The 18783-nt window shown below is 43.6% G+C and overlaps 1 protein-coding gene across 1 annotated transcript in view; it reads right to left on the minus strand.

Moving 5' to 3' along the window:
• Xkr6 (XK related 6) overlaps positions 1 to 15124 on the minus strand; it is a 206961-nt gene extending 191837 nt beyond the window's left edge. The window contains exon 1 of the mRNA XM_052191216.1: positions 14316 to 15124. Coding sequence (XP_052047176.1) covers positions 14316 to 15070 — 755 coding nt within the window. The 5' untranslated portion in view covers positions 15071 to 15124. The remainder of the gene's footprint in view (positions 1 to 14315) is intronic.
• Positions 15125 to 18783: the final 3659 nt, after the last annotated feature.

Consider the following 18783-nt stretch of genomic DNA (forward strand, 5'->3'; position numbering starts at 1 on the left):
AGATCCAGGAGACCTCAAAAGGAAAAGACAAGGATGTCCTTAGGAATTAGGGCAATCAAAAGCAGCATGCACACAGGAGGATTTCAGGAACCACACACAGGCTCAGAGCAGGGTACAGGCTCAGAAGCAGCATGAGGAGACTCGGGTTTCACGTTAGGTTGCATCTGTACCAGACACCAGTCTGTAACTGTTCAAAGTAGACCCATAAAGACCCAACTAGCAAAGACAGAGGGGGATTTAAATTGTTACTTGTTTGATTTTATTTCCCACTTCTGATTACTTGCATGCTAAAACAAAAAAGTCATAAGCTGAAGGCTAGACTAGTCTAAAGAGCAAGCTTAAAGCCACTGTGGGCAACTTAGTGAGACCCTAAAATAAAAAGCATTTCTAAAAAGTTGGGAGGAATAGCTGTGTGGTACAGCACATGGTCAAGACTGCTGGTTCAATCCCTGGCACTAAAATTCAAAACAACAATAACACCATAAATTTCAAAGCAACCCTCAACCACACAAGATAAGGAATATGGTCCTTACAAAAAAAATCACCTTAAAAATCAAGGGAGTAGGGGGAAGGGAAGATGATAACCCTCGAAAACCAGAACCAACACACAAGCAAACCCTGAAGAAGAGGAGACTCAGATTTACAGAGGGAGCATAATCCTCAAGCATCTGAACTTTCAACAGCGAAACACCAGCAACACAAGCTGAAGGAATGCAAGGCGTGAGAGGTCTAAGTCCATCCAAGAGGAACAGAAAGTATCTAAGAAGGCTACTGGTTTTGGTATGCTAAGACTTTAAAGTGATTTCTAAAATCTACGTTCAGTATCAGTATTCCATAGAAGGTGAAATGGAGAACATTATCTTATTAATATCAATCCATTCATCAAAGATACAAAACATCAAAAATAAGAAAGAAAAAAATAGACTGATCAGAAGCAAGGATTAACCAAACTACAGGGAAAATATGAAGTTCAACAAACCTTGTTCCATAGTGGACAGAAGAACTTCAGTGACAACAAATAAGGACTAAGAGCACTGTACAGCATATAGACCAAATGGATCACAGCCACAGCAGACTCTGCCCCCAACAGCAAGGGCAGATGCTCTTGTTAAAGGGACTGAACACAGTACGTAAAGAGTGCACATTGGTCTACAGAACAGATCGGTTGATTCTAAATGACCGAGATGGGACAATGCACACACGGTAACAGCACCTCAACACAAGCTCCTCACAGAAGCCATCAGGTTGTCACAGTGGTTCTGGGCATTCTCCACAACCCACACCTGCCTCCAAACTAAATCTGTGGCCACGGAGCTAATGCCAAAGAGGTGGGGGTTTGTTGATATTTGCTATTTACTGTTGCTTTTTCTTTACCACAGGAGAGTGTTCACAATAATCTATTTTAAATTGTGAAGCTCTTCTCTTTCTCTATGGCTGTCTCCAGGTGCCAGCATGAGCAATGTCAGAAAGCACACAGACTCCAAAGACCTCGTGAATATGGTTTTGCACATAGCTAATGGGGAAACGTTTATTGCAACTATGCTGCTTCCAAAGAGGGCTGAACTCAGCAAGCAGCCCACAACCAGTGCAGCTCTTTCAAACTACGAATTTCCTCAGTCATATAAAATCTTGTAACGCTACTTAAGTCACTAGCATACCAACAGTTTACTTGGGAATGGGCTAACATATGCAGTAAGCATCTGTGGCCTGCACAGGAAGAGCCTAACTATAAAGCTGTAAGCCCCGTCACATGTGGACCATGAACCCTCTATGCCTTTCTTCAACTTACTCTACCAGCTCCTTACCTCTGCTGTGGTCTAAGACAATGAATTATGGGACTTTATTATGTTCACAATCAAATCTATTGCAATGATGAATTCAACGGCTCAGTGGTTAAGAGCACTGACTGCTCTTACAGAGGACCCAGCACCCACATGACATCTTACAAACATGTTAACTCCAGTTTCGAGGATCCAATGCCCTCTTCTGGCTTCCCTGGGCACCGGGCACACAAGTAGTATACAGACCCACAACTAGGCAAAACATCCACACATAAAATTTTTAAAACTTTAAAAATAAGTGGTACGCCGGGCAGTGGTGGCATTTAATCCCAGCACTTGGGAGGCAGAGGCAGGCGGATTTCTTGAGTTCAAGGCCAACCTGGTCTACAGAGTGAGTTCCAGGACAGCCAGGGCTACACAGAGAAACCCTGTCTCGAAAAAACCAAATAAATAAATAAATAAATAGATAAATGTTATAAAATATTCAGATATATAATTATTTGATAGCACACATTATAAAAAATATGAGAGAAGGGGTTCATAACTCCTTTCTGCCAATGGCAGTTAACCATGAGGTTCTTCACGATAAGAGAAGACTTCCTTCTTTTATTCTTATACTATCAGTATTTTTTCCTCAATTATAAAAAAACACATCACATTAAAAAAAATGCTAAGTTTTGGCAAGAGCTGCCGAGCAGTGAAGAGCAGCTGCTGCCTCTGCAGCAGACCAGACTTACGTTCTCAACTCCCACATGGCAGCTTCTGACCGCCAGTAAACTCCAGCACTGGGGGAGCCGACTCTGAGGCACGCACATGGTGCACGTACATACATGCAGGCAAGCATTCAAATACATAAAATAAAAATACCACATGTCAATAAGCATGATGAAAGTTACTCGCTTAAAAAAGTTAAGATATCACTGCTTGAAAACAGTGCAATGTCCCTTCTGTAAACTCTGCTCCCCTTGTAGCCCAATCGTTAAACCTCTGATGAAGCAAAATGACAACTGCTGTCGGCCATCCTCACATGAGAGAAGGTGAGGAGGAACGGTGTGGGGTCTCCAGCACCCCTACTCTTGGGAATTCAGCACTTGCTTTTCTCCCAGATGGCGAGCGATGCTCCACATATTCACAAGTGTAAGAGCCTGTACTGCATTCCTTTCCAAGACAGTTGCTGAGGAGTACATTATCAACAGCAAAAAAATCAAAGTATGACCAACTAAATCTTCCTGCAGCAGAGTGCTACATGCTCCAACACAGGGCTGCCAGCTGCCTAAACACTATTTTCCAACATCTTCTGAAGGCTAGTACTTACTCAAATAGATTTTTAAGAGAAAATGAATGCAAAATATTGTAATTATTAGAAGATTATTATAATTAGGTATTCTGTTCTTTTCTTTGATACAGGAACAAAGTGCCTGCAACTTGCAAGGAACACAAAGTGTCTTCTTTGGTTGCTTGTTAATTGTCTTGGGGGTGATATCGGCCCACTGAGCAGACACCCTGACCTGAGTGTGCTTCCAAGGGCAGCTCAAGTCTCCAGCAGGTTCATCAGGTCTTCTCTGGACCCTATTCCACGAATGCCAGGCAAGCAGAGGAGGTCCTATCACGTTCTCAAATGCCACACATCTACCCTGTGGGAGAGTAGAGAGGTCTCATCCATGCAAGGTGATTTAGCCTCTCCTCTTCTCTAAGACAAAGAGAAAGAAAATGAGTTTGTTCATAATGTATACTCATTTCAAATCTGGGTGAGAACTCAAAACCCTTTTTAAAATTCTAATAATCTACTATTTCACTCTAGAAGTGATGCATGGTTCCTTGGCTCCATACACTTCCTTCATCTACAAGACTAATGAGCCTTCCAACTTTCTTCCAAAACACATCATCACCCTTCTGTGTGCCAGCAAGCAGCCAAGCAAATGCAAGGCCCTTCTCATGAACCATCTTTCTTTCATGTGCATAAGACAAGCCTGCACCTTGCCCCCACTGTAATTTGCATCTAAAGCACAAAAATGGGTCTCAGCTTCTGATCCCTAGGAATGAGGTGCTCTGTCCTACACCCTCCCCAATGCGTGTCAGTCACACCAAGACCTTGTAAAATACTTTTTATAGGACCCCAATCCCTACACTGACTGTTTCCTACCTTACATTTTACCACAGTCTCCTAAGTTCTGATATATATCTGTTACTCCCACTGTGTGATCTGTAGCTGACCCTCATGTCTGAGAAGGTCTTATTATCACACAGGTCACAAACTGATTTCCTAAACAAGAATTTTCATCTACAGGCCTGTGTGGGCTCATTGGTGGTATATTACATAAAGGAACTTTCGTTATTAAATAGCTGCTAAATAAATATATAGTTATTATTTTCATGTGTCAGGGACCCAGTTTTAAAGGTCATTTAAGAATCACAGAAAATGTAACCTATTATTAGTAGAGAATTAGTAGAGAGGGTGCTTTTAAACAGTAGTTTAAAACTCCCTTTCTGGAACGGTAGGTGCCTGTTTTTTAAATATCTTTTGGACTTGACTATGAACTTCTAAAACATACTGGCCTGTTTCTCGACAGCACACTAGGTTTAGTTTCACACCTAAGTCACACTTAGATAATTAACACCTTTGTAAGGACTTTTCAGATAATTTTAAGCCATCCTAGAGTTACTAACACAAATATCAAAGTGTCCAGTATATTTTAGTATATAAAAAGTTCCAAATCTAACTATAATTTTACAATTTATAATTTTTTCTAGATAATGTATTTGGTGATCTATAATATTAGCAGACAGAAATAAAAGCACTTTGAAGAGCTTGGGTCCAATTAAAGTCCCACAGAATGAAGAAAATTAAAGTGACATTAGCTGTGGTTAAAATTCAGAACACAACCTTTTCTAAACCAGATGAACTATGTTTCAAAACTTGAAACACTGACAAGTCTAGGAGTAGGGCCATAACTTTGTGAAAGACATTTTTACAATGAAGCATCACGAGGACTGGGAAGACAGCCTAGTCAGTTAAACGCACAGCAGGCATGGGGACCCGAGTTTGATTCCCAGAGCCCCCAAGGAGGAAAGTCAAGCCTGGTGGCACACACTTGTGAGTCTAGCCCTGAGGAGGAGACAGTGGGAGTCTGAAGCTCACGGGCTACTGCTGTGGTCCTGGCTGCAGGCGGTCTAGACTGGTGGTGCCCTCGACATTTCTCTGGCACTTGGGCCCCTCAGCCTGCAGAACATCCAGCCACAGGTAAGAGAGAGTGGGCCTGTTTCTTCAGCCTCTGGTTTGTGACACATATTACTTCCACAGAGAAACCAGGCTAAGAGATGAACCCAGTGTACATACCTAGGTCATGCCTACTTGGTGAGTTCCAGGGAACCAATCAATCAATCAATCAATAAGATAAACAAACATGTCAAGATGAGAAGCAGGATGTCTCAGTATATTTTAATTTAGGTATATTTAGTATGGTTCAGGCTTCAAATCATTAAACATAGCTCTTAGTTTTAAAATTTTAATAGTTAATTATTTTTCAGACCCAACAGGCAAGGGCAGCTATACATTTTTAAAGGGAACTTCACAATGGATGATCAACAGGCCCCCCAACTTCTGAAATATTTTGTTTTAGGGAAATTTTGTTGATCCTTGAACTTAAAGCAAGAAACAAAAATATAAAAGGCAATTGCAGAGCCAAGTGTGGTGGAGCAGGACTATAATCCCAGCATTCAGGAGGCAGAATCAGGAAAACTGTCCACGAGTCTGAAGCCAGCTTGGTTGCACAGCAGACCTTGTCTCAGAAAACAGCAGACAGGTGACATGGCTCAGCAGGTAACAGTGCCTGCCATGAAAGCCTGATGACCTGAAGTCAACCCCTAGGTCCCACAATGGAAAGAAAAAAACCAAATCCTAAAGGTTGTTCTCTGATCTCTACAGGCACATCATAGTGCATGCACACCCAAACATGCAGTAACCAAAATGAAACTTTAAAACAACCACAAAAGGCAGTAACCTCCTATACTCGTAAGACTATTGCCATTTTTATTAATTCTTTGCCAATCTCCTACAATATACATTGACCGTATCCACCCCCTCTCTCTCATAAACATGTATTTGCCAAGGTAATCTGAAGAATAGATTGTTTAAATATAGTTATTTCTTTCTTGGCCTCATTCTGCCAAAATGCAAACTCTTTTTGGCATGGTGTGCTAGCCATTCTTGACCTAGGCATATGCACTGGGTTCATCTGTGAGCCTGGTTTCTACATGGAAGTAATATGTGTCACAAACCAGAGGCTGAAGAAACAGGCCTACTCTCTCCTATTGTCTTAGTTAGGGTTTTACTGCTATGAACAGACACCATGACTAATGCAAGTTTTATAAAAGACAACATTTAATTGGGGCTGGCTTACAGGCTCAGAGGTTCAATCCATTGTCATCAAGGCAGAAACATGGCAGCATCCAGGCAGAAATGGTGCAGGAGGAGCTGAGAGTTCTATATCTTCATCTGAAGGCTGCTAGTAGAAGACTGACTTCCAGGCAACTAGAGTGAGGGTCATAAGCCCACACCCACAGTGACACACCTGCTCCAACAAGGCCACACCTCCTAAAAGGGTCACTCCCTGGGCCAATCATATATGAACCATCACACCTATCTATGACTGGATGTTCTGCAGGCTGAGGGGCCCGAGTGCCAGAGAAATGTCAAGGGTACCACCAGTCAAGACCGCCTGCAGCCAGGTCCACAGCAGCAGGCCATGCATTCCTGTTGTGTTAAGCTGCTAAGGTTTTGTCTTCCTCAGTGCAGAAACTAAGAATGATTAATATACAGGCAGATCTGCTGTCTCCCACTTAAGTAACTTCCTGATTTGGAAGTTCTACTCATCCTTCAAAAAAAAGAGAAAGGAGAAAAAAAATCGTGAAAACAGATTGTTTATATTGCAGAAAGCAGTCTGTTTATTCTACCCATCAGTCTTTTCCCTGACAACTGGCTACTGTTGCTCTTTTTGTTTACTGTATGCTCAGATGAATTTTAATATAAACCCTCGCTATAACCACATAACAAATGAAGCCAATTCCCAAGCCACCCCAGGCTCCAGGCGCACTATTCAACAGATGACTTTTCACCCAGTGGCGAGAAGTGTCAAAGAAGCAGACACTAACAGGGGCTAAGCCAGACCCCTTTGCTCCCTTACAGTATGCAAGGACCAACTAAGCATTCAAAGAGAAATCACTTCCATTTAGCCGTGAAACACTAAACCATGTCTCCCAAGCTAGTACAGTACAGTAGAACTGCGACATCTCTCAATTCAAATATGTCACAGTACACACTTCTGTTCCACAGGTTCCTCCGTGTGTGACTGCAAGGCAGGAACAGCAGTACATGGGGAAGTGGCATTGTCTGAAACCCATTCTTCTTAGCATGTTCTGCAGCCATCAATGTTCTTGCAAATTATGAGAAAGATGGCTAAGAGGAAGACTACTTTCCAAAAATATGCTGAGAATCTTTTTTTTTAATTAAAAGATTTATTTTATTTATATGAGTACACTGTAGCGTAGCTGTCTTCAGACCAACCAGAAGAGGGCAACAGATTCCCCTACAATGGTGTGAGCTACCATGTGGTTGCTGGGAATTGAACTCAGGACCTTTGGAAGAGCAGTCAGCGCTCTTAACCGTTGAGCCATCTCTCCAGCCCCTGCTGAGAATCTTATCAAATAATTTCCTCTGCCGGGCCAGCAAGATGGCTCTGCTGATAGAGGTACTTGCTACCAAGCCTTGCAACCTGTGCTCAATCCCCAGAATTCAAATGATGAAAGAAGAGAACCAAGTCCCAACACTTATTTTCTGACCTCTGTGTGCATGCTGTAGCATGTGCACACCTTCCCATACATCATGTGAGAAAACAAACACACACACACACACAGAGAGAGAGGGGGGGGGGGGAGTTTTAATTTTTTAAAAAGGATTCTACGTGTGAGAATTAATGAAGACCTAGAATCACTAAGGCATGCAACTGGAAGAAAGGTCTACAGAAAGTTAGCCTTACTATTATATGTATCTGAGCTTCACGATTTTTATTACTGGTCTAATTACAAACCTAACAGTTTTAGGTAATCTGTTTGCTCTTTTTCCCCACAGTCCTTATATTTGTAGTTTGTGGTTTTTCAGAATGAGAATCACCATAGTGTTCAAATAAAGATCCTGACTTATTTCAAAACTCCAAAGAAAATTCTGAGTCAACAGAATAATTTTACTGCATTTGAGTGTCAACTGTCTCCACAATAACATTCAGAATTTCAAGCACACTATAAGGCCCCAGCAATTATTTCATTACTACATAACTAATGTTTTCATCAACCCCATTCAAGGTTTAAAAAAACCCTAGCCAACTACTGTTAAAATACCAAAGTTCTATTATAAATCTCCTACAGAGGCTGAAGAAGTACTTCAATGCTAAAGAGCACTGACTTCTCTTGCTGAAGACCTGAGGTTCAGTTCCCAGCACCACATAGTGACTTACAACCTTCCCTGTAACTCCAGTTCCAGCGGTTCTGGCACTCTCTTCTGGCCTCTGTACAAGCATGCAGTGCACACACATAACACACAGGGAAAACATTAATACACAAAAAAATATGTAGTAATAAATCTTTGTAAAACCTCCTAAAACCATCCATAGAGTCCCTTTCATAATGCTACCTGAATAAACCTAATTTGTAGGGCTTAAGTTTACAAAAAACAATCCTAAATTATCTAGAATTTACCCCTTTCTCTTGAAAACTATTGTGAAAATACTGCATGAATCAGATGATACAATTATCTTCTCATTTTTACCCTAAGAACAGCTCAGGGAACTTGCTGGAAGTCTAGACTTTGAGGATATTTAGGTTCTTTCTTTTAAGATTTGTTACACCAATCATAACACATACCTTTAATCAATCACTCAAAAAGCAGGGGGAAATGGCTCTCCATTGAATTTGAGACCAGCCTAGTCTACATAGTGAGTTGCAGTTCAACCAAGGTTACATAATATGACTTGTCTCAGAAAAACTTTGTTTTCACTTTATGTGTATGGATGTTTTGTCTGCATGTATGTTACAGGAGGTTGTGAGCCACTTGACATAGGTTCTAGAAACTGAACTCAGATCCTCTGGAAAAGCAGCAAGTACTCTCAACAGATGAGCCATCTCTCCAGTCCCTAATACTTTTCTTGGGGCCATCCCAATTTCAGAACTTATGAATCAAAATTTCCCAAGATGGATCTAAAAATCTGACTTTGGGGGTGAGCTTGATGAATAGCTCAGGTTGGCAAGTAAGTAGTTTGTTACTTTGTAACCCTGAGGCATCCCAAACAGATTGACAAAGAAAAGAAAAGGAGACAGCTTGTATAGAACCACAGGTATGAATGGTGGTTCAGTAGGTCAAGCCTGGCATATTCTCAAGCCAAGAAGATACTACCCTGAAAAAGAGTCCAAGAGTGGGGAGCCTGCTGAAAATAATGTTCTTAAGACAAGCCCACTGGTGGTCCCAACTGTGTGACACATCTTATGTCTTCATCAGTTACAAGACTTGCCACTCTCCCTCAACTCCAAAGAAGTCTAAAGCATTAGACTAAAGAGGCAGGGTGTCAGAGAGCTACAGCTCATCTACCAAGGGGTCCCAGAGCCTCAAGGGTACCACGAGCCCACTTCTGGCTAGTCACAAGCGCAAACTCTCAGAGGGAAGCAAAGACACCAGCTGCCATGGCCTTCACTCAAGGAGAAGAGCCCCATAGGGAAGAAAAGTGGGACCAACTTCGCCATTATTGAGATCGTGCCAAAACTTCTCTCCACCAGTGGAGACCAGTGGCACAGGTTACATGACCCCTCCCACCCCACTCCATCTGTAAAATGGGTACAAGTTTTAAATTGGATGAAACACATATAAGACAGAATTCAATGTGTTTCTCATCCTAGTTATTTCTCACTCTTCCTTCCACAATCTCAGCAGTTACTTCAAGTCAGTGTTCACCCTGGCAGACAACAAGTATCACACACCCTTCCTCTCCAATCCTAACCAGGAACTGTGGCAATGCCAAGCATGTTTATCCACCTTTGTTTGTCCCTCCAAAACTAACATGAAGTCTAAACTCCTTTTTATGACAACCCCCAACTGGGCACTCTCTGACGGTGGAGCCAAATGTAAAGACCAAGATGCTGAGGAAAAACTTCAGCACAGCCAACAGACAAGTAAACTCAATCACACAGTCCCGAGTGCCAGAGCCTCCAAGAAAATTGTCCCGCTTTCTAACACGGCTTTGCTGGACTGAAGTAGAGTCTGAAATGACTTGTCCCTAGGACTGACTCATACACCCATTATCCCTGGGGAGAAGCACCTGAAGAACTGCACACACAGAGCTACACTGGAAGCTACATGCTCAGCAATTAGTGCCAGGAAAGCTTGCACTAAATAGACCTCAATCACACTCTGATGTGCCCTAGAAGCAGGTCCACCATATCAAATCATGTCAAACCCAGTTTGGGCTGGGTAATTTTATGTCAACTCGAAATAAGCTATAGTCATATGAGAGCAGGGAGCCTCGAATGAGAAACTGCCTTGATTGGCTATCAAGGTGGCAAGCAAGCCTACAGGGGATTTTCTTAATTTGTGATGTGGGAAAACCCAGCTAGCTGTGGATAGTGTCACCCCGGTGCTGTGGTCCTGGATGCTATAAGAAAGGAGGCTGAGGCTGGGCATGGTGGCTCACGCCTTTAATTCCAGTACTTGGGAGGCAGAAGCAGGAAGATCTCTGAGAATTCAAAGTCAGCCTGGTCTACAAAGTAAGTTCCAGGACAGCCAAGGGCTGTTACAGAGAAACCCTGTCTCAAAAAAGAAGAAAAAAAAAAAAAAAAGCAAGCAAGCAAGAGGCCTGAGAAAGAAAATCAGCAGCACTCTTCCACAGCCTCTTCCTTCACTAGCTCCTACCCCCAGGTTCCTACCCTGGCTTCCCTCGATGGACTGACTACCTATCATTCAGCACATGTAAGCCTTTCCTCCCCAAGTCTCATCACAGCAATAGTAATCCTAACTAAGACACAGCAACTTTTCCTTGCTCCAACCTGGGCTTGGCATGACAGAGATGTCAAGTGTGTGCCATCTTGACAGGAAAAACAACACAAGGAGAAACTGCATATTCTTAAATAGACACCATACTCTCTCCAAGCAAACTCCTTGCATTTTACATTTTAAAACAGGAAGAAAAAAAAAAGAAAGGAAGAAGCAACTATTCAATGTTTAATGGAATTGATTTTGACAATGTACAACTTCACTTACATCTTTTCTTAGAAACATGGCCCAAATCAAATGATGGATTTCCTAACCTTAACCTGGATGCTATGTGACCACATGAAATAGCACAATCTAGGTCACAAATGTGATATAGGAAATAACTAGACCCCCAAAGACCTGCAGTAAAGGACTGAGTCAATGTGTGCTTATATATGTTGACAAGCAACCGTTTGCCAAGAAGTGAAAATAAGAAAGACTGAAAACCTTTCTCACAGGCTCTTCCGTGCGAATGGTTTCAATGCAAGCAACATGCCTAGCAGGTATTAATGAGCAGGCCTTGTTCTCAGAGCGTTCCAAGCAAAGTCAGTCCAAAAATAAAAAATGAAATCCTTCCTCAGTAAATACTGCCTTTGAAATGCAGCAATAAAGCTGAAACAGCCCTGCTCAATTAGACTGTCTTTTAATATTTTAACTCTGTGAGTTACATAAAGATAAATTCCAATCTGAAAGTTAGACATACTAAAAACACAGGCATCATCCGTAATTTCTTTGCAATGAAGACTAGAAAGTTAAATGAAGGTGGAGGGGGCAAACAGTGCATCCCATTTAAAGTCTAAAAGCTAAATCTACACTTCCTAGTTTGTCCGAAAACGTGGACTTAGCTTTGCAAATCACAATTAAGTTTGGCTAAATGGGAGGGAGGATTATACAGACACTAAGACTGTCTGAAGCTGAACTTTACCTCCACTGGTCACAAGAGCTCACTTCCAACTAATGGGATGGTCACATTAGAATTCTCTCAGAAAATTTAACATGACACTAACATCCTCACTGCCCACATTCACATGCAGGACAGACAGGGAGACAGTGACTTCAGCTTGTTCAAAGAGATGCCTAGTTATTAAATACATGCTGCATAAAACCCCTACTAACAGCTCAAGATCCTTCTATACTTTTTGCCTGTCTCCTCACTGTTCATACCAGCCCCAACAGACTGAAAACCTGTATTCTCAATACCAAAGCCACTTAGATTCAGAATGGATTTATGGAAAGGGTTAAAATTTTAGACTTTAAGATTTATTTTGAAAATGTTCTTTTGGCTTCAGCTATGCTCATAACTAAACATTTATCCTCCTGTTCATAAATTTTTTATCAGCAAGAAACAAGTTATCTGCAAACAAATGCAGCCGGAGTAATGGTCACTGGGCTGAACCTAGGAACACTAGTCAACAACCATGGGATCAAGAGCAGAAAAATCAAGACCCACTCTCACTTCTTTCTGACTTTGCATGTCAACTGTGGGACAATGTTTAAATTCAATCCCATGCTTTCTAAGATGTTCTGAAGATTCAGAATAGAGATATGAAGAAAACATTCAAAACACAAACTTTCTTACATCTAACCAGAGCACAGCTTTATTAGCTGAGATGCTGAGGCCTAAAATCTATTTGGCATAGCAGACAGTCTAGGGCAGTCTCCTCAGAGGAAATGCACTGAAAGGATTCATCCCTGTGTAGGCTCTACTAAAAAAAAAAAAAAAATTTGTTTCCCTTGCAAATGCTGTCACTAGCAAAGTCATTGGATCCAGAACACACTGAAGCAGGTTTAAGACGGAGGGCACAGAGTGACTAAGGTTTCAATGGTTTCTGAGGGTAGCCAGTGAGGTAGCCAGTTAAAGTAGTCAGGCAGGCAGTCTGGAGACAGTGAGACAATCAGCAGACATTCAAGCAGACAGTGAGGTAGGAAGCACTGAGGTAAACAGAGAGACAGTCGGTGAGAACAGCCAATGGTAATCAGTGAGGCAGAGAGCGAGACAGTGAGCAGAGAAGGTAATCGGTTTAGTGAGGCAGTCATAGTGAGGTATCCCGTAAGTACAGAGAGACAGATAATAAGTGGTAGACACTGACAGCAGACAGAGAGTAGCATAAACAGCAGTCAGGCAGTTAGGTAAGCACTGAAGGTAATCGGTGAGGTAAACGATGAAGAAGACAGGGAGATAAACAGAGAAGATGGAGTGAGCTAATGATGGAGCTAGGGAAGGAAACAGTGTAGTCAGACGGAGAAGAAATCCAGCTGGTGAGCTAGTGAGGTAGCCAGGTAGTAGGAAAGGTAAACAGTCAAGTAGCCAGAGCGGTACCCAGTCATGGAGCAGACAGTGAGGGGGACAGTGGGGTACAGCTGGTGAGGTACCCTGTCAATGAGGGGAAAGATAGTCAGGGAGGCAGACCATGTAGGAAGGCATATATGAGTCTGGGTATCCAGGCAGTGGGGTAGCCAGTGAGGTAGTAAGGTAGACAAGGAAGGTAGTCAGTGAGGTAAAGAGTTAACTTAGTCAGAGAGGCCATGATGTAAACAGTGAAGCAGTCAGTCAGTGAGGTGGACAGTGAGGAGGACAGTTAATGAGGCAGAAGGTGGGGTAGACAGTCAGTGAAGCAGAGGTGGTTAGACAGTGAGGTAGACAATTAAGGTTCCTTGGCAAGTGGTTTTGAGAGATCAACCTGACACACCAGGACTTCACAGGAGGAAAAAGGGCCTTGAGGCCAAGCTTGCATCTTGGATGTAAACAGAATCCACACAGAGGCCTGGCCATTAAAAACAGAATAGGTGCTCGAGTGGCTCAGTGATTTTCCAGAGGTGAGAGTTAACATCAAACGCTTGCTGCCATTAGATACCATCTCATTTTTTCCCTGTCACTGCGAAAAGGGCACATCTATTCTGGAAAGAAAAAAGTCATTTTTTCTTTCAAGGAGGGCAGCGGTGTGGAGCAGAGGTGTTTGCAGGGGCTGGGGCTGCAGGAGGAGGAGGGGCGTGAGAGGAAGGAGTGCTTTAAGGAGAGGCAGCTAGGGTTTTTCCACAGGGCCCCACACCGGCCACTGCAGAGAGAAAATGGGGGCGGGGGGGGGGGGGTAATGTCCCTCGGAGGGAATAGGGGTAGGGGGCAAGGCCAAGTGCAACGGCTGAAGGAGGCCAGGTCTCCTCCTGGATACAAACGAGCGCCAGTTACCTTGGGACACAGCGGGAAGGGGGGCAACCAGGATGGAGGTCTGCAGAGGAGAGGCGGGAGTGTGGAGGCAGGGTCTCCTCCAAGTGCAACCCAGGGACGGAGATGGACAAACATCGGGACCTAGGGCCTCCCCCGGGCCAAAAGGCGTGGCCAGGCAACCTATTGACCGTCGCGAGATGCTAAGACAGCGCAAGGCTCAACCTAGCTCAGACCGTCCGAGGGGCCCGCGCGCGGCCGCAGCCCCGGCCCCCAGCCCCCCACCCCGCAGTGCTCTTACCTCCACACCTGCCCCATCTGCAGCAGGTGGATGACCGACTGCCAGATCCACACGGAGAGTCGGCACAGACGCTGCGCCCCCGGGGTGGCCGAGCCCCCCGCACCCGGGCCGCCGCGGGCCGCGCCGTGGCCGTAGCCGGCCCCCATCATTGGGGGTCCCCGACTGCTGAGCCCCTCCACGGCGCCTAGCCCGCCGCCCGTGTAGTCCTGCACGAACCAGCGAAAGCTCAGGCTCTGCACCAGCAGCGACGGCACCAGCACGAAGAACAGGGTCAGCCCGAAGCAGCCGTAGTCCCCCTTGCGGTAGTAGTCGAGGGCCAGCCACAGGTCGGTACCCACGTCCCCGAAGAACACCAGCAGCGCTAGCACGATCCACAGGCAGTCAAGCCACGGCCGCTCCACCTGCGGCGACGCGGGCTGCGGTCGGCCGGCCGAGGGCGTCGGGGGGTGGCGGCCGGCGGCCCCGGGCGGCTGCAGCGGCTGGTCCCCCCCGTCGGCGGCGGCGGCGCTGCGGCGCGGCTTCTTGCCCAGCAGCGAGCGCAGGCAGGCGGAGCGGCAGCCCCAGTAGCACGAGGAGGTGTTGCAGCAGTGGCAGATGTGCAGCGAGCTGCTCTCGCCGGGCTCGCTGCCGTCGCCGCCGCCGCAGCCGCCTCCCCCGGGCTCCCCGTCCTCCTCGCCGCTGCCCACCGCCTCGTCCAGGTTGTGCAGCTGGGCGAAGCCCACCCCCACGCCACCGCCATCGGATTTCGCCGCCATCTTGACTCTCTTCCCAGCTCCGGAGGTTGGGGGGGAGGGACGGGTGGGGGGAGAAGGCAGGGACCGGGGAGGGGGGGGAACGAATGGAGAGGAAGGGGGGCGGGGAGGAAGCGGGGAGCAGACGAACGGGGGGGAGTGGGCCAGGGAACCCCCTCCGCTTCCGGGCGGGCGGCGTCACTTCCGGGCGAGCCCCCCAATCGCACGACGCCCGCAGCCTCCTGGCCCTACCCTACCGGCCAAGATGGCCGCCCTCCTGTGCCTCAGCTGCTGGGCGGGGGGGCCGGGGGGTTCTCCCCGCCAGGGCTCCCCTTCCCCTCTTCCGTTGACCCCGAAACCCATCAGGTTGACCCCTCGGCGTTTCAGAATCCCGCTGGGTTGAGTGAGACGGTCCAAAGTGTTCCCTGGAGGAGGCAGTGCCAGACGTTTTGGGGTCCCCTTCCTCTGCGTCGCAGCTCTCAGCTTTGCTCTGGGAGAAACGCCCCCTAACACCCTCCCGGCTGCGGGCAGAGGGGCGGGACCTCTGAGGGAAGGGGAGGAGCTAGTAAAAAGCAGGTGATTACTTGTCACTTCCGGGAGATAGGATGACCTCATTGTGTAGTTAGACACCCCCCTCCCCCCCATCAAAATGGCAGTGTCTCACCTCTGGCTGGATCTCCCCCCCACCCACTCACTCTCATCCGTGTAATTTTCTTATTTTGAGGGGCTCTAAATATAATTACATAAGTCAATATAGAGTCCACAAACTTATTGATTCTCACTTCTGTTTAGGCATCTTCATCTTTATTGACCCCCTGATTTTCCTGTCACTTGATAACTTTCCCATCTTTTATAATAAAGTTTCCAACTTTCCCTTAAGAAAATTCTAGGCAAAATTTAGCTAGAAATCAGCTTGGTTGCCTCTTTCCTGTTGTAGCAAGAACAAAATGGGCATCTTGTGACCTTGAGTGTTTTCTGCACAGTCAAACATGTTTCTACCTACTTTTTTTTTTTAGCGTAATTTTAAAACTATCAAGACCTTCATTTGAAAAAAAAAAGCTTTAAGCTGTATGTATCAATTACTTGTTCAGGCAATTTGAATGTGTGAAACTTGTCTTTGCCAGTTTTTTGGGGGGTGCTAAGACTCTGTTAGTAAACATGGCTTTAAATGAGTGAAAATGTTATTAATGGTGCTATATCATTAAAATAGGTGCAGAGTATTTGAGTTTCACTAACAAACTATAAATGAGAGCACTGAATGGATTTGAATTACAATGTTCTTTCAGTGGGAGACAGCAAACTACTTAGTTGTTAATGATGAGTTGAAATAAATATTTTGAAGAAAAAGAGTGGAAAAGAAAACACTGGAATTTTCTCATCAACCTATGTAAATTTTTTTAAATTTGTTTTCAGTAAATCTAATACTGACAATAATGGGTTTTTTGTTTTGTTTTGTCTTTTAGAGTGCTAACAAGACAAATAGATAATATGTTTATAGCATTGAAGTTCTGAAGAAAAAAGGTACTTTGACAACTTATGACATTTAACCCTATAGGATCTACTTAAGTTTTTAGAGTGAATGGGAAAGAAGAGAATCCCTATTGCAGAACACAAGTTTTCATGAGAATATCATGCCAAGATAAAACCTATAAAGACTGAAAAACTATGTAAAGAATTTTACCCACACATACAGAAAGTGATTCCAAAATCTACCTTGTGAAAGAAATCATATAACTGCATCTTTTACTTCTTACTATAGTTTAATCCTTTTACTTTCTATGGTAATAAAACAGCACTAACAGGTAAAATATTATTTCTGCACATAGGTGAAAGACTGTTTCTTTACTGGAGTTGAAAAAACACCTTGAGAGCTGGAGAAATGGTTCACTGCTTAAGAGCACTGGCTGCTCTTCCAAAGTACTAGGGTTTCCTTCTCAACACCCACACTACATCTCACAACTGTCTCTAACCCTAGTTTGAGGGGCCCTGGCATCCTCATGCAGACATAAATACACATAAATGCAGACCAATACACATACAAATAAATCTTTTTAAAAAGAACAAAAGGAACAAGCAATAAAATGACACCTTAAACCATGGGTTGAATACAGTTGCTCAGACCTGAATTCATATTCCGTTAAAGTGGTAATGTGAATAATGTAAACCAGATCATCTCTTTAAACCTCAGTTGATACCTTTATATCATGGAACATATGCTTTCTTTGAAAATGTGCTCGGTAATAATCTATTCAAAGCTTTCAACCTGATACCTCATAGGCAGTAAATAAATGGTAACTAAATGCCTGTGTTATTGTTGCCCCTATTGTTACTGTTACATTTGTATCACCCCAATATATATCTAGTTAAACTCCATTAAATAGATTTATTGGCACTAATAAAAGAAAGCATTTTGAAATATTTCCAGGAAATAAGTGCAATTAATTTGTACTTTTAAATATATTTTCTTTATTTAAACCTGGGACTACGAAATTAGTTACAAAAGCAGGCAGTAACAGCATATTTATGATTCTTACTTCTCTGTGCTCTGAAAGAACAGAATTACTAGTGAAATTAGCTAAGTAATTTACAGACACTAAGGCTGACAAAAGCAACAATGAGTCAAAAAGTGTCAAATTGAAGTTTCAAGTAGATACATGATTCAGTCTTTTCAAGCGATTTCAATTTTGTAATTGTTGGCTCAACAATTTTATCTTTCTACCTTTTTTAAAAGGGGGGTGCATATAGTCTCCAATCCAGAAGGCTCTAAAATTAGTTACAGTGATAATAAACCTATCACAGAGACTTTCTAAAAGATTAATATGAGTTTGGAGTGTTTGGTGGAAGATACTTTTTTTTTTTTTTTTTTGGTTTTTTGGATTTGTTTTTTTTTTTTTTTTGAGACAGGGTTTCTCTGTGTAGCCCTGGCTGTCCTGGAACTCACTGTGTAGACCAGGCTGGCCTCGAACTCAGAGATCCACCTGCCTCTGCCTCCCAGAGTGCTGGTATTACAGGGTGCACCACCACCGCCCAGCCGGAAGATACATTTTTTAACCTAGAATTTTAGGTCAGTTAACTATTCTGTGTATGTTTAGCACTTATCAGTAATGAACACATGGGAATTGGATGAAAGAGTTAATGACTAATTTTCTGGATAACTAATATTTAAAATCATGTTAACAAAAATTAGGGTGTTTACAAAAATTAGAGTTTATATTTTATTATGTAACTTTTTATAAAATCATTGGGGACAATTCAACCCTTTATGTAAATCATAGAGAGAAGAGTAAGTAATAAAAAAAAAAGTTACTCATTGGCCTGCTTTCAATATACAAGGCAATAGTTAACCTTTTAATTTGAAGTCTACTAATTTGCTATTTTGGTACAGGGAATTGAACTCAAGACCTGTTAAGCACATGTTAACTCAAGACATGTTAAGCACATGCTTTAACACCCACTTTTACTTGGTGCATCTTTCCTATCTAGTTAACCCTTTCTTGACAGCTTGGCTTTAAGGTGGCCTTGTGCTAAGAGGCTGCTTAGACCTACTAGGCACCTTTATTATAGGTACTAGTGTGGCTTTTTCCTAATCTCTTTTTTTGACCTTTACTTTCTATAATTCAGTCGGTTAACAGTTTGATCCTATGCTTCTACTACTATGTAGACTGAAAAGCTAAACAACAAAGCATGTTCCAATTACATGTAAATTAATTCTAAATGCATCCTAAGAGCTTTTTGAG

This window comes from Apodemus sylvaticus, chromosome 8 (assembly GCF_947179515.1).
Source record: "Apodemus sylvaticus chromosome 8, mApoSyl1.1, whole genome shotgun sequence".
NCBI lineage: Eukaryota > Metazoa > Chordata > Mammalia > Rodentia > Muridae > Apodemus > Apodemus sylvaticus.